General features: G+C 42.6%; 1 protein-coding gene across 2 annotated transcripts in view; it reads left to right on the top strand.

Annotated features, from left to right (window-relative positions):
• Positions 1-13,423, top strand: part of SLC13A4 (solute carrier family 13 member 4) — a 78,458-nt gene that overhangs the window by 41,444 nt on the left and 23,591 nt on the right. For both annotated transcript variants that reach the window (XM_061638747.1, XM_061638746.1), the window contains 3 exons: positions 930-1,007; positions 3,780-3,970; positions 7,980-8,099. In XM_061638747.1, the coding sequence (XP_061494731.1) occupies positions 930-1,007; positions 3,780-3,970; positions 7,980-8,099 (389 nt within the window). The remainder of the gene's footprint in view (positions 1-929; positions 1,008-3,779; positions 3,971-7,979; positions 8,100-13,423) is intronic.

Genomic DNA, 13,423 nt, shown 5'->3' with positions numbered 1-13,423 from the left:
CGTGCTCACTTTTATAACTCGGCTCTTCCATGTGCTAGGTGAGCAAAGAGCCTGCTATCTATTCAGCTGCATAAGTGGTAACTGTACGTGGCCCATGGATTTTAAAAGTATGAAGCCAGGAAGAACAGTCTTCACTCAGGCAGGGAAATTTAGTACCTGGAAACAGAATGCTTTGCCAAATCTCATTGCTCAGAAGGGTTTGGTTACATTCAGAGATAACCACCAACATGGGTTCTCATAGGTTCATCCTGGGAGACAGAAGAGAGAGAGAAAACTGTCGCTATGTTTAAGGGTCAAACTACATGTAGTGCTCAATGCATACTGTGAAGCTACATCTCTTTTTCTTAAATTAATTACAGCCGCAAGTGTGTGTTATCAGAATTGAAATGTGCATACAGGGAAAGTTTATCCCTTCCCTCTTCAACCCACAGATCTACGAAAAAATCCCCCAGGCATGGAAATGAGTCTTAGTAAAAAGGTTCCCATTGATGCCATTTTAAAAAAATTAAACATTGTAGCCACACTAGGAGGACGGGAAGTTTTTAAGGGCAGGGTGAGATCACACCTGGGAAGGAAAATGATAAATCTCCCCTCCCAATGGACTGGGATATGGATTACAATCCCCTGCCCCCACATGGCTGTAATTAATTAAAGAGAACGAAGAGATGTAGCTGCATGGTATGCATTTAGAATAACACTTGGTTTGACCTTAATTGTTTGGTAAATGTCATCTTGACATGAAAAGGCCTACTTTATATGAAACTGATTTTTAACAGATTAGGCAGCAGCTGTGACAGTCACAGTAATTGCATGAAATATTTCATGAAATATTACCAGAAGCATCACAAGTTTACTTCCAACTGGTCTCCTGGAATGGCATTAAAAGGGATGCTTTCTAATGAAGGGGGAATTTCTCTTCCTCTGCATAGAACATGAATGGAGTACACATGATTGCCAACACAATTGGAACGGTGAGCTCCAAAACCAATGGGCAGCATTTGCCTCAGGTAAGAACACTCTCCTGTGTGGAGAGAGGCAATAAATAATCCCAGGTTCATCAACAATTCTTGTATAATCTTGTTATCAACATTGCTCAGAAGCAGCAGAACATTTGGTAACACACATGCCATCTTTTTTGCCTACTTGTCCCATTTCTGCCACTCCAGCTATGTGGTTTAAAAGCTGTCCCATGGGTCCAGGATAAAGAAGTTAGCCATTTAGCTTGGGAGCTGCCACCAGTGCAGGGCCTCAGGGAGCGCAGTAAGATGGATGTTGTTTCAGCAATGATTAGGCTGCACCTGATCAGCTTAACGTGGCGTTCCCCCATCCCTACCTGGTCTGTCATCAGAGCCCTGATCCAGAGCATGCTTTCTCTTCATAAACGCGTCTCAGGAATATTTGACAGGCTGTCTGACAGACAATGAGCCTCCTGCTGTGGTCTCTAGCTCCAGGTCTCCACTTGGACACACCTCCAACTCTATTCCTGGGGGTGATCCTGGAGGGTACCAAGAGGGTGATGAGACTAGTGTGGTTCAAACCAAAACTTTTAAAGGGAGGCCCAAGCTAGACATCAATATTTGGACCCTACTGAGGTATTGGGGCCCCAGCAGCTGCCCAAGGTGCTAAGCCTGGCTCATGTTCCATTTGACAGATGAACACTGCATTAGAAGAGAGGGTAATGTGCCCAAGACCATTCCAGACATGATTAATTTCATGTGAAAAAGTCTGCTAGCTATTGCCCTGGCCTTCTCATATGACTTGAGGATTATACATTCCTAACAAAACCTATCTGAACTGACTCTTTCCTTGAGACTGCTTGCGGATCAGCAGCCTGATTACAGTGTTGATCTTTTATTTCTGTAATTGGCCAAGCAGTCTTTGGGGAACTAGAGAGGGCTCCTGAATTTACACTTCTGACAGAAAATAAGCTACAGGTAGAACACAGGCATCCTGGTACACAGAAAGTCTATTCATAGCAGTGCTAAATTTCTGTAATATCTGCTAGGCTAGCTAGAGTTTTAATCCAAGACAGCTAGAGAGCACAAGGTTGGGGAAGGCTGGATTTGTTAGAAGGGGGGCAAGATCAACTCCTGTTTGGTTTCTTTTGTTTGTATTCCAGAAGGAAGATAGAGTTAGGGTCCTCTAGCTGGCTAGGCTTGCCTACCTTTACCTGTACTGTTCTCTACCTAACTTCCTTCCATTGTAAACTGATATGCTCAGGGAAGCTTATCTGCCCCTCCTTCGCCTTCTTCTTTCTCTGTCCGAGGAGAGAGGAGACATCTTTGTCTTTTCTCTCTCTCCTGAGCCATGAGGGCAATACTCATATCTGGGCATTGAGCCTCCAACTTAGTTAGTTAGAACTAGGGACGCCTTTCCTATCTCATTACCTATCCAGTTTGAAGCAGCCTGACAGGAGACTTAGGCCAACAATCTGCTCAATGACTTCACTGAAATATCTGCTTGATGACTTTCTGCAGTGCTTTTGCTTTCTAGTTGCTGTAAACTGCTCTGCATTTTGTTGTTCTTGAAGTATGACGACTTAATATGTAGTGGGACAGAATTTAATTTGGTAGCCTTTTGGCCTTTCCCAGGCTTATTTCATATGTAATTGCCAACAGTCAGGTTGTTGTCTGTTGCTCATCTCTGAATATTCCCTAGACCATGGAGTAGACAACCTGTGGCCCTCTAGATATTGTTGGACTCCAGTGCCATAATCTCCAGCCAATGTGGCCAATGGTCAGGGATGATGGAATCTGTAGCCCCAAAACATCTGGAGGACCACTGGTTGTCCACCCCTTCCCTAGAAGTTGGCTGAACTCCTGTGATGTTGTGGACTGCTCATAAACATTCAAATTTCTGAGGGGGAAGAGATGGTCATAAAACTGAAACAGGGCAAATGCTGTAGAGTAAAGTGAAGAAGTCTATTTGGCAGGAAGTTAAAACCTCACAAAGCCTAAAGATAGGAGCATCTACATTTTGGCAGAGTTTGGAAGACAGGGAGTACATTGTTTGCAGTATGCTGGTGGTTTGGTTTCCATGGACTAATGAAGGCCAAGAAGATGGGAGACAACCTCATACTGCACCGGGGACAGGGGGGTGTAAGAACATAAAAGAGCCATGCTGGATGAGGCCAAAAGCCCATCTAGTCCAGCATCCTGTTCTCAGAATGGTCAACCAGATGCTTATGGGAAGTCTCTAAGCAGAGGCTGAGTGCAACAGCACTCTCTCCTCCTGTAGTTTCTAGCAACTGGCATTCAGAGGCCTACTGCCTCCAGCAATGGAGATAGAACACAACCATTGTGGCTACTAGCCATTGATAGCCTTATCCTCCACAAATTTATCTATCCCCTTTTAAAGCCATCTAAGTTGGTGGCCATCTACTACTTCTTGTAAGAGTGAATTCCATAGCTTAACTATGTGCTGTGTAAAGAAGTACTTTCTTTTGACTGTCCTGAATCTTACAACGTTCAGCTTTATTTGATGGCCCCGAGGTCTAGTATTATGAAATGGGGGGGGAGAGAATATTCCTATCCACATTCTCCACATCATGCATATTTTTATACAGCTCTATCATGTCCACACTTAATCACCTTTTCTCTAAACTGAAATAGCTATGTTCCAATCCTTGCACTGGCCAGGAGTGTGGATCAGGTCAGGATGTATCAAAATTCTCAAAGATCAAATTCCTCAAGCATCTCTCTAGTCTGTTTATTTCTCTGAGAGTTAGGTACCACCAGGGTAGATATTGGTCCAAGTTAAATGTTGTGGTTTCTTTACAGGCTCAGATACTTGTTCTGCCGTCTCAGCCTCAAAATTTGAACCTAAGTAGTAAACATCAGTACCCATCCAAGCATGATCACATGGTCTGCAAGTGCCTCTCACTGAGCATCTCCTATGCGGCAACAATTGGGGGGCTCACAACCCTCATAGGCACCTCCATTAACCTCATCTTCCTAGAATATTTCAACAAGTAAGTAATAAGTGCACAGTGCACATTTAGCAAGAACAATGTGGTTAGCTAGTCTGGTTGCAAAGTGCAGATTGTTTGTTTATTCACTCATTAGGGCCTTTACTCCAAGGAGCTCAAGATGGCATTTTATCCTCTCAACAACCTTGCATGGTAGGCTAGGCTGTTAGAGTGAGCAAATAACCCAAGGTCACCTAGGGAGCTTCATGGCTGAGTGTGCATTTGAATCCAGGTCTACCCAATCTGAATCTGAAGCTCTCATTCCTGCACCACACTGTTGCCCTCTAGCAGCCTCTCAAGCTGTTCATGGTGACCTAAGCAAACTGGCATTTAGGATACACTTCCAAGAAACACCCTGAGAAAAATGGAGCTGACCCTGATCATGCTCATTGAATATAATTAAGCCAAGAAGAGAGTTCCTTCACATACATGTTCTCTCAAGACTTTGAGCCACCTTCAAACAGAGCTCCCCTCGGCAGAAAGCGGTGGACTATCATTTAGGTGCAAAGTTACATCAGGAAGGTCCTTTTCCTCCTGTAGTGGTACAGATGTGGAGCAACTTCTGGATATATAACCAAAGACTCCGTGTATTGGTGGATGGTAGGAGAAAACTTGGGGAGTCAAAATAGCTGCAACCTGCTTTTCCCCAGCCTCATTTGTTGTTACATCTTGAGGGAACAAATTCCACAGCATAACTATGTGCTGTGTGAAGAAGTACTTTCCTCTGTCAGCTTCAGGGAGGCAATGGTAAACCCCTCTGAATACCGCTTACCATGAAATCCCTATTCATAGGGTTGCCATAAGTAGGGATCAACTGGAAGGCAGTCCATTTCCATTTCATCATGTTTCCATGTCACTTTTTCCCTAAAATGAAAAGCCCTCACTGTTGTGGCCTTTCCCTCATTGGCCTTGGGACCATCTACCCCAGTATGGTCCATTCCAGCTGACAGAGGTTCTGCATAATCTCAGATTGAAGCACCTTTCACATGCCCGTTAACCTGAGCTCCTTTTGACTGGAGATGCCATGGAATGAACCTGGGAACTCACACATTCTGACTATGTGCTCTACGTTCTGGCATGGAATCTCCAAAGAAAGTTTCTCCATGAAGACAATCATTTTCCATGTCTCCAACACTGGAGGCCTTCAAGAGGCAGCTGGACACGTGCTGGGTATGGTTTAATTTGGATTCTTGCATTGAGTAGGGGGTTGGACTCGATGGCCTTATAGATCCCTTCCAACCCTACGATTCTATGATTTTCTTGAGAAATAATTGTAGATTGTTTAATCACCGAATTCTCTCAACTGTGTAACTGTGTTGTAAACCACCCAGAGAGCTTCGGCTATGGGGCAGTATATAAATGCAATAAATAAGTAAATAAAATATACATAATAAAAATATTGATAAGACATGGCAAAATTTACAAACCTATTAAAAAAACAACTACACAAATATATTATGATTCTGTCTCAGATGCTTTACTTCAGAGGTGGGGAACCTCAGGCTCAGGAGCCAAATGCAGCCCTCCATGCCTCTTTATCTGGCCCTCAGTACCTTTCCTGGGCCACACCCATCACTGGCCCTGCTTCACACCTCCAGTGTTTTTGCCAGGCTGGAATGTTTCTGTTGTGCCCCCTCACCTTGCTAACACATTTCTTTGAGCAGAGGGAGACAAGTATTCTACTTATACACACACCAAATATAGCAATGCTATGTTAGGGATACTTTTCTGTATTCCCCCAAGCCCTGTTGCTACTTGCTATACTGGCTCAGAACCAGTGTAGTGTAGTGGTTAGAGTGTCAGACTGGGAACTGGGAGACCAGCGTTCAAATTCCTGCTCAGCAACGAAGCTCACTGGGTGACTTTGGGCTAGTCACCGTTTCTCAGCCTAACCTATCTCACAGGGTCATTGTGAGGATAAAATTGGGAGGAAGAGTGCCATATCTGTATGTCACCTTGAGCTCCCTGGAGGAAAGGTGGGTTATAAATGTAACAACAACAATAAAGTCTCAACTTCTGTGTGTCCCTTTGTCTCTTTAAAGCTCACAGCTCTGAGTTGAGCTCCTGTACCACCCTTTCAGGTCCTTGCTGCCACCATAGATACCTGTGTTTGATTCACCTTTAGCGTAGCCAATGATGAGACGTGTGTGTGTGTGGAAGCCAACAATGTTTATTAAACTACAGATGTATTCAAAAAGAGCAAGTTCACTTTGGGATCATAAGCATATGGTTTCAATATGTTTCTCTTGCTCTTTCACTTAAGTTACTTGATGCTCTTTAAGCTCTCTTAAATTTAGTGTCCTTCCCTCACTAAAATATTCCTACACCCTTTTACCACCTAATTCCAAAATAATAAACCATGTTGATCTTACACTTTCTACTCTCAGCACCCAAACAATCCAACTACCAAATTGTCACACCCTCAAATACAAGCCTCCCACCCTCAGTCACTCAGCCAATCACCATCCAGCACACTCCAGCATTCTGCCCACTCAGTTCTTCCTCCCAATGCTCACCACTTACCTTAAACATTCTAATAGAACTTCTTACCATATATAACACATAAGCAATAAATATTAACATATGTGCATGGATATCACAGTGTCCTTGAACTCTGATGATGCCTCTTGCTTCTCTGGATGGAGGATAGAGAGGGATGTGTGAGGGTGTGCAGAAATCACACAAAGGTAAAAACTTACATTTGTTATCCTGCCCACTATTAACAAGTGGCCCCCAGCAGATTGCCCAGAAAGGAATGTAGTCCTCAGACTGAAAAAGGTTCCCCATTGCTGTGTTACTTAATATTTATATATACTTTCCCTCCCCTGACAGCCCAAGTTTAGTCATATTTGCACAGCAACAAGGTCTGTTAATTTCAGTCCAAGTTTTCAAAGTATTTCATATAAAGTATCATAATGACCTGTAGAACAGCCCTGTAGGGAAGCCAAGACTGTTCCTGTTTGTTTAGGGCTTGATCTGTGTGTGTGTGTGTGTGTGAGAGAGAGAGAGAGAGAGAGATTTCTTGGTGAAGTGGAAATTTGAACTGGCTGACTTTCTGTCACAACTTTTGTAACAGTACGCTAGATGGATCAGCCTTCTTTTTCATTTCTGTTTATGTTCTTCTCATAGTTCTTTATCACTACAGGCTCTGGAACTGGAAGGGGAGTGGGGAAGGGAAAGAATCTTTTTGTTTCTGGGATGGCTCCATTTGTTCTAATGATTTGTTCCTCCTGCAAAGTAATAATCTTCCGAGTGCAACTTCATTATGCTTTTTAATGTAGCAAATTATGTTAACAATAGATGGGAAATTAATGAAGCCAAAGGCATCCCTAAACTACTTCAAAAGAAAAACGATCTGATCTTATGAATATTTTCATACAAATATACTTTTTAATGATTAATGAGAGTGGGAGAGAGAGGAAGGGAAATAAAATGCCTGAGAGGAAAAATTGAATTTAAGGACAATACTCTGAATTTCCCTAAACCCTAATATGAGTTCTCCATAATATGAAATAGGATCGTGGTTTCCAGAACTCATCTAGTTTTTCCCTGACTATGGCACGTGGGTTTTTGAAAACCCATATTCTCCTACAGAAACCTGGGTTTGGATGCAGCTTGGGATACATTGACAAATTTGACCCCCAAGACTCCCCCATCCTTTCTATGTATCACTTCACTTTGGGAAAGTGTGGGAAAGTGTTGGGGGTCATGATTGGATGCAATATGTGGTCTATATGTTGTTCTAAAGCATTTAGCACTGCTCCAATCTTTGCAGAGAAAGAAAGCACATGCTTGAAGGATGTTAAAGTTTATTTATTTATTTAATGTGTAATCTAATCTTTGAACTTTGAGGGTTTTGCTTGTTTGCTTTGCCCCCCCCCCCAGCACCCTAAAGCAGACAGGAGGTACAGGTGAACTGGAAAAAGGGAAGGAATCAGAGAGGTCAATGACATTGCCTGAAAAAGTATCAAATGAAGTGGTTGTGAGAGACATGTTTTTGATTTCTTTACAGCCATTATCCGAATGCAGAAGTGGTGAATTTTGGAACCTGGTTCTTATTCAGCTTACCCATCTCCCTTATCATGTTGGTGCTGACCTGGTTCTGGATGCATTGGCTTTTCCTGGGTTGCAAGTAAGTGGGATCTGCAAGGTCTTTGTAAGAGGGAAGGGGCATAGTTCAGTGGCAGAGCATCTGTCTTGCATGCAGAAGGTCTCAGGCTCAATCCCTGGCATCACCAAGTACAGCTGGGAAAAACTCCTGGCTGAAACCCTGAAAAGCTGTTGTGTGTCAGCGCAAACAATACTGATCTAGATGGGCCAACGGTACAAGGTAGATATCTGTGTTCCATTATTTAAAGCAGCCTTTCCCAACCAGTATGCCTCCAGATGTTGTTGGACCACAATTCCCATCTTTCCTGACCATTGGCAATACTGGCTGAGGCTGATGGGAGTTGTGGTCCAACAACATCTGGAGCCTTTCCCAATCTTTGGGTCCCCAGATGTAGCTGGACTACAACTCCCATCAGCCCCAGCCAGCCTAGCCAGTAATCAGGAATAATGGGAATTGTAGTCCAGCAACATCTGGGGACCCAAAAGTCGGGAAAGGCTGGTATAGACCATACCACAGCTTCCTATGGGCTAAAATCTTACACTCACATCACAAATTTGGGTTTAGTTGACATATATAAGCAGCAGGGCTTCATTTGAGCCAGAAATAAAGCAAGTGGAGAGCTGTAATACATTATTTTAAGGAAGGAGAAGGGAACCTTTTTTCAGTCCAATGGCTATATTCTGGGCAACCTTCAAAGGGCCAGATGACAGTGGGGGGGGAACCAGAGGCCCAAATGGGTGAAGCAGTCAATGTGAATTTTATCATTGTCCTTTAGGCTAGCATCTACACATACCTCTGTATCTTCCAGCCAGATAAGCCAGAGGCAATATCCAAGTTCAAGGACTCATTCCAGCCAGGCAAAAATCATTTGGGTTGCAAAGGAAAAGGCCAATGAGGGGGCTGGCTTGGAGAAAGTTCCTTCCAGTGGTGAAACAGAGATGCCCCAAGGGTGACATCTGCCCCCAGGAGTGAGGTTCCCTAGCCTTGCTTTAAGGCAAGGGTGAGGCAAAGGAAGGAATACAGGCGAGTCTGTCCCTCCCTCTCCTCTTCTCTTTCCACATTGTTCCAGAGAAAGGGCAAAGGGAAGGATCGAGGTCACCCATCTGTCAGTGAGGGAGTGGTAGGATTGGGAGTGACATCCCTAGTCAGTGTGGTCTGCTGTGTATGCTCAGGCAGTGGCCTCTGCCACAAGACTCTCCGGTCCTCCCATTTCTCCCTGTGGTGTCAACAGCCAATCCAGGCCACAATGTGCCACAAGCTAGAAGTGGGTGCACTACAGTTAGTGGCTGGCAGAGTAGGTCATTCCAGATATGATTTGAGGAAACATAAGAACATAAGAACATTAGAAGAGCCTGCTGGATCAGGCCAGTGGCCCATCTAGTCCAGCATCCTGTTCTCACAGTGGCCAACCAGGTGCCTGGGGGAAGCCCGCAAGCAGGACCTGAGTGCAAGAACACTCTCCCCTCCTGAGGCTTCCGGCAACTGGTTTTCAGAAGCATGCTGCCTCTGACTAGGGTGGCACAGCACAGCCATCACGGCTAGTAGCCATTGATAGCCCTGTCCTCCATGAATTTGTCTAATCTTCTAGACTAAACAAAGTACAGTAGGACCCCACTCATATGGTGGGTTATGTTCTGGACCCCCGCTGAAAAGCGAAAACCACTGAATGGTGCATGATGCACAAAAACCGCCATAAAAGCGGAACAAGCACCATATGAGTGGGGCTTTTGTCTAATTGCTTCTAATTGAGACCGCCGCATTAGCGAAGCACCATAAAGCAAAGCACCATAAAGCAGGGCCCTACTGCAGTAGTTTCATTCTCCACGTCTCCATGTAAGAACAATTTGTGATCCCCAGCTTCCGTCAGGTAGATGACTGATGATCAGCAACTTGAATTGATAGGACTAAGAGTTTAAGTCTTAACAGCATGGCCCCCATGAAACTTAGAAAGCCTTCATCCAAACATTCTTCCTTATCCCTAAGATTGGAAGGTGAGAACTTGCACTGCACTGCCTCTTGAGCAGGCGTACTGCAAGCACCCCGTTCAACTCCTTACAAGATGGTTCAAGTTGAACAGATAGTCTTGCTCACAGCCTGCAAGCAGGGCCTGCTCAACTCTAATCACAAGTGGCCATCTTTCCTACCTCTGCTGCCCCCTTTCCATTCTCCCCTTTGTCCCAAGGGCCCAGAGACATACCTGTTGCAGAAGGGAAGGCAGCAGCAATGGAGGGAGCTCCATATCCCCAGTGGTGTGCTGATCCCCATCAGAACTGGGAAGGGGACTTGTCCGTGTTTCATCCCCAGCAGGAATCAGCATGGGGATCTGGCACATCCACTGTTGTCTTCACTGGTGACAGCAAGTTGATGAGGCAGCAGGGGGCAGAAGAGAGGGAAGCACCCCCAATCATTTTGCAAGCATTTGTGTTGTGTGCTTTCAAAAGGGCAACTTTTTTTTTTGAACTGCTCATGCATCCTTCCTCTTCAGATGCAAGATTGGTTGGGATATAAGGTAGGGCCTTATCTGATTTGGTACCCTTATTCTCCTGATGCTGATAGGTGAAGATCTTTCATATACAAGAGCTGGCTATTGATACTGATATTGATTCCTTTGTTTCCTTTTTTAATTTTGATGGTTTTGCAGTCTCTGTATACAGATTATATTGGGAACTTTGCATGTATTTATTTATTTATTATTTATTTATTGCACTTGTATACCGCCCCATAGCCAAAGCTCTCTGGGTGCTTTACAGCAATCAAAAACATTAAAACAAATATACAATTTAAAACACATATTTTAAAAACAATTTAAAATTTATTTATTTTTTCTTTATTATCATTATTTTTACCCCGCCCTTTTTCCAAAACTGGAACTCATGGCGGCTTCCAGATAAAAGCACACATATAATTAAAAACATACAAAAGTCTAGATTAAAATCAAATTAAACAATTTACAGTATTAAAACCATTCATACATACAGTTAAAATAATTCAAACTCAGTTTAAAATAATACAGCGAGGCAACAGCAATGCAGCACCCTTCAAGACCTGTCTTTAACAGCTTTCAGTTCCAAAGGCTTGTTGAAATAAAAAAGTCTTTGCTTGCTGACAGAAGGACTGCAAGGAGGGGGCCATTCTTGCTTCCCTAGGAAGGGAGTTCCAAAGCCTCGGGGCAGCCACTGAAAAGGCCCTATCTCACGTCCCCACTAGTCATGCTTTAAAATTTAAAACAATATAAAAACAATTTAAAACACATGCTAAAATGCCTGGGAGAAGAGGAAAGTCTTGACCTGGCGCCGAAAAGATAACAGTGTTGGAGCTAGGCGCACCTCGTCAGAGTGTTGTCATTTCCTACACACTGCTGCATTTTAAATGTTTAATAGTGTGTTTTGTTAGAGATGGTGCTGAATATTTGCAAAATTCTATTTGGTACTGGTATAATCTGCAAATTCGTTTCATCATCGAATAGGCTCCCCCTCTTTGTGTGCATTTGTAGTTGACAGCAGCACTGTATTTTTTTAAAAAAAAAATCAGTGCCAAGAATTGTGTAATCATATTTTGTAATCAGCTGCTGTTGTATACATTATATAAATTATACAGCAGCAGAAGGAATAAAGGGGGAAATTGTTTGGAAAAAATAACAAAAAAAGGAGAACTGGGAATCACAATAGTGCAGAACACAAATGATGGTGAATCAAAACTGGCAGCTCATTTGATGAACTGAAAAACAAAATGGAATCAGATAGAGAACCCCATCCCTAGTTACAATCAACTTAGTAAGTAGTTGATTTTTAAAAATGGCAGTCTTCTGTTTTGCAAGTCACATTGAGAGCTATTTTAAATAAAGAATTAGTTTTCATGCTAGTGCATTAATAGTGGAAGATGGAAATAACTTCTGGTTGCCACTAGACGTATCTAGTGTTGAATGTGGAACTGTGCCATGTGCTTTTACCACTCAGTCTCATAAGTCTTCTGTTCCCTAATGAAAACGGTCTACAGTAAACCAGAAATTATTTATAATCCTACAAGTCCTAACATGATTCACAAAGAGCATTTACATTCCACATTGCAGTTCCAAATATTCACCCTAATAAGGTTTCTTTTTATATCCATAAGAGAATTAAAGCGTTAGCAACCTATTATGAAACATTAGCAGATTCTGAGGCTCATTAATCTCTGACTCCTACTTACTGCAGTTCATTCAAGAATATATTACACTTGAAACTTGATGCAAAATCCCAACAGAAGGAAATATGCAAAGACATGAAAGGTCATTCTTTCTAACACAGGCAGTGGGTCAAATTATATTATTATCATCATTTCACCCATTCTCTCAGAAGGAGCCCAGGGTGACAAACAAATACACTAAAAACACTTTAAAAAACACTAAAAACACTTTTAATACACCTTAAAAACAAGAGACTTTAAAACATATTAAATCAAAACATCTTTAAAAACATATTAAAACAAAACATCTTAAAAACATCTTTAAAAAACAACTTTAAAAATATTTTAAAAAGCAATTCCAGCACAGATGTACGCTGGGATAAGGGCTCTACTTAAAAGGCTTGTTGAAAGAGGAAGGTCATCTCTGGGCACCGAAAAGATAACAGAAATGGCACCCGTCTAATATTTAAGGGTAGGAAATTCTATAGCATCAGTGCCACAACACTAAATATCTGCTTCCTATGTTGTGCAGAGCGGACCTCCTGATAAGATGGTATCTGCAAGAGGCCCTTACCTGCAGAATGCAGTGATCATCTGGGTATATAAGGGGTAAGACGATCTTTCAGGTATCGTGGTCCCAAGCTGTGTAGGGCTTTGTACACCAAAACTAGAACCTTGAATTTGGCTGAAAAATCTGCAAGGCAGAGGATGGAGGCAAAAACGTCCATGGAACAGGATTCAAGCATAAGCTTGATTCTTATTGTTCCAGTGTCAGGGGTTGGTGAGATGCCTCCACACAGTCCTGACAATGTCAATATAAACTTGAGGTGACTGTGGGTACTGTCCCCCATGAGTGACATCATGCATAGGCAATAGATAACCCCAGACTACAGATGGGGGAGAAATTTGATTCAGTTTGCATTTCAAGGTGAATCTACCTAATTTGCACTTCCTGAAACAATATATGAACTGAAACACAGTCATCCTTTGAAATTTGCATGTCTCTTGAATTTTACAATGTAGTTCTCCAAGCATGCAATGTGTACATATGCTAGGTAAATTGTGCATAAAAATACATAGGTACAAACATGCATCATGTTAGCGAAAATTGCTTGAATGTGTATATTAGGCTAAATTGCATGCAAAAATATGTATATGAGGAGAAGTGCACATTAAAAGGC

Source organism: Rhineura floridana, chromosome 8 (assembly GCF_030035675.1).
Source record: "Rhineura floridana isolate rRhiFlo1 chromosome 8, rRhiFlo1.hap2, whole genome shotgun sequence".
NCBI classification, from domain to species: Eukaryota; Metazoa; Chordata; class Lepidosauria; order Squamata; family Rhineuridae; genus Rhineura; species Rhineura floridana.
The sequence above is the reverse complement of the archived record's forward strand: the minus strand, read 5'-3'. Positions and strand labels throughout refer to the sequence as shown.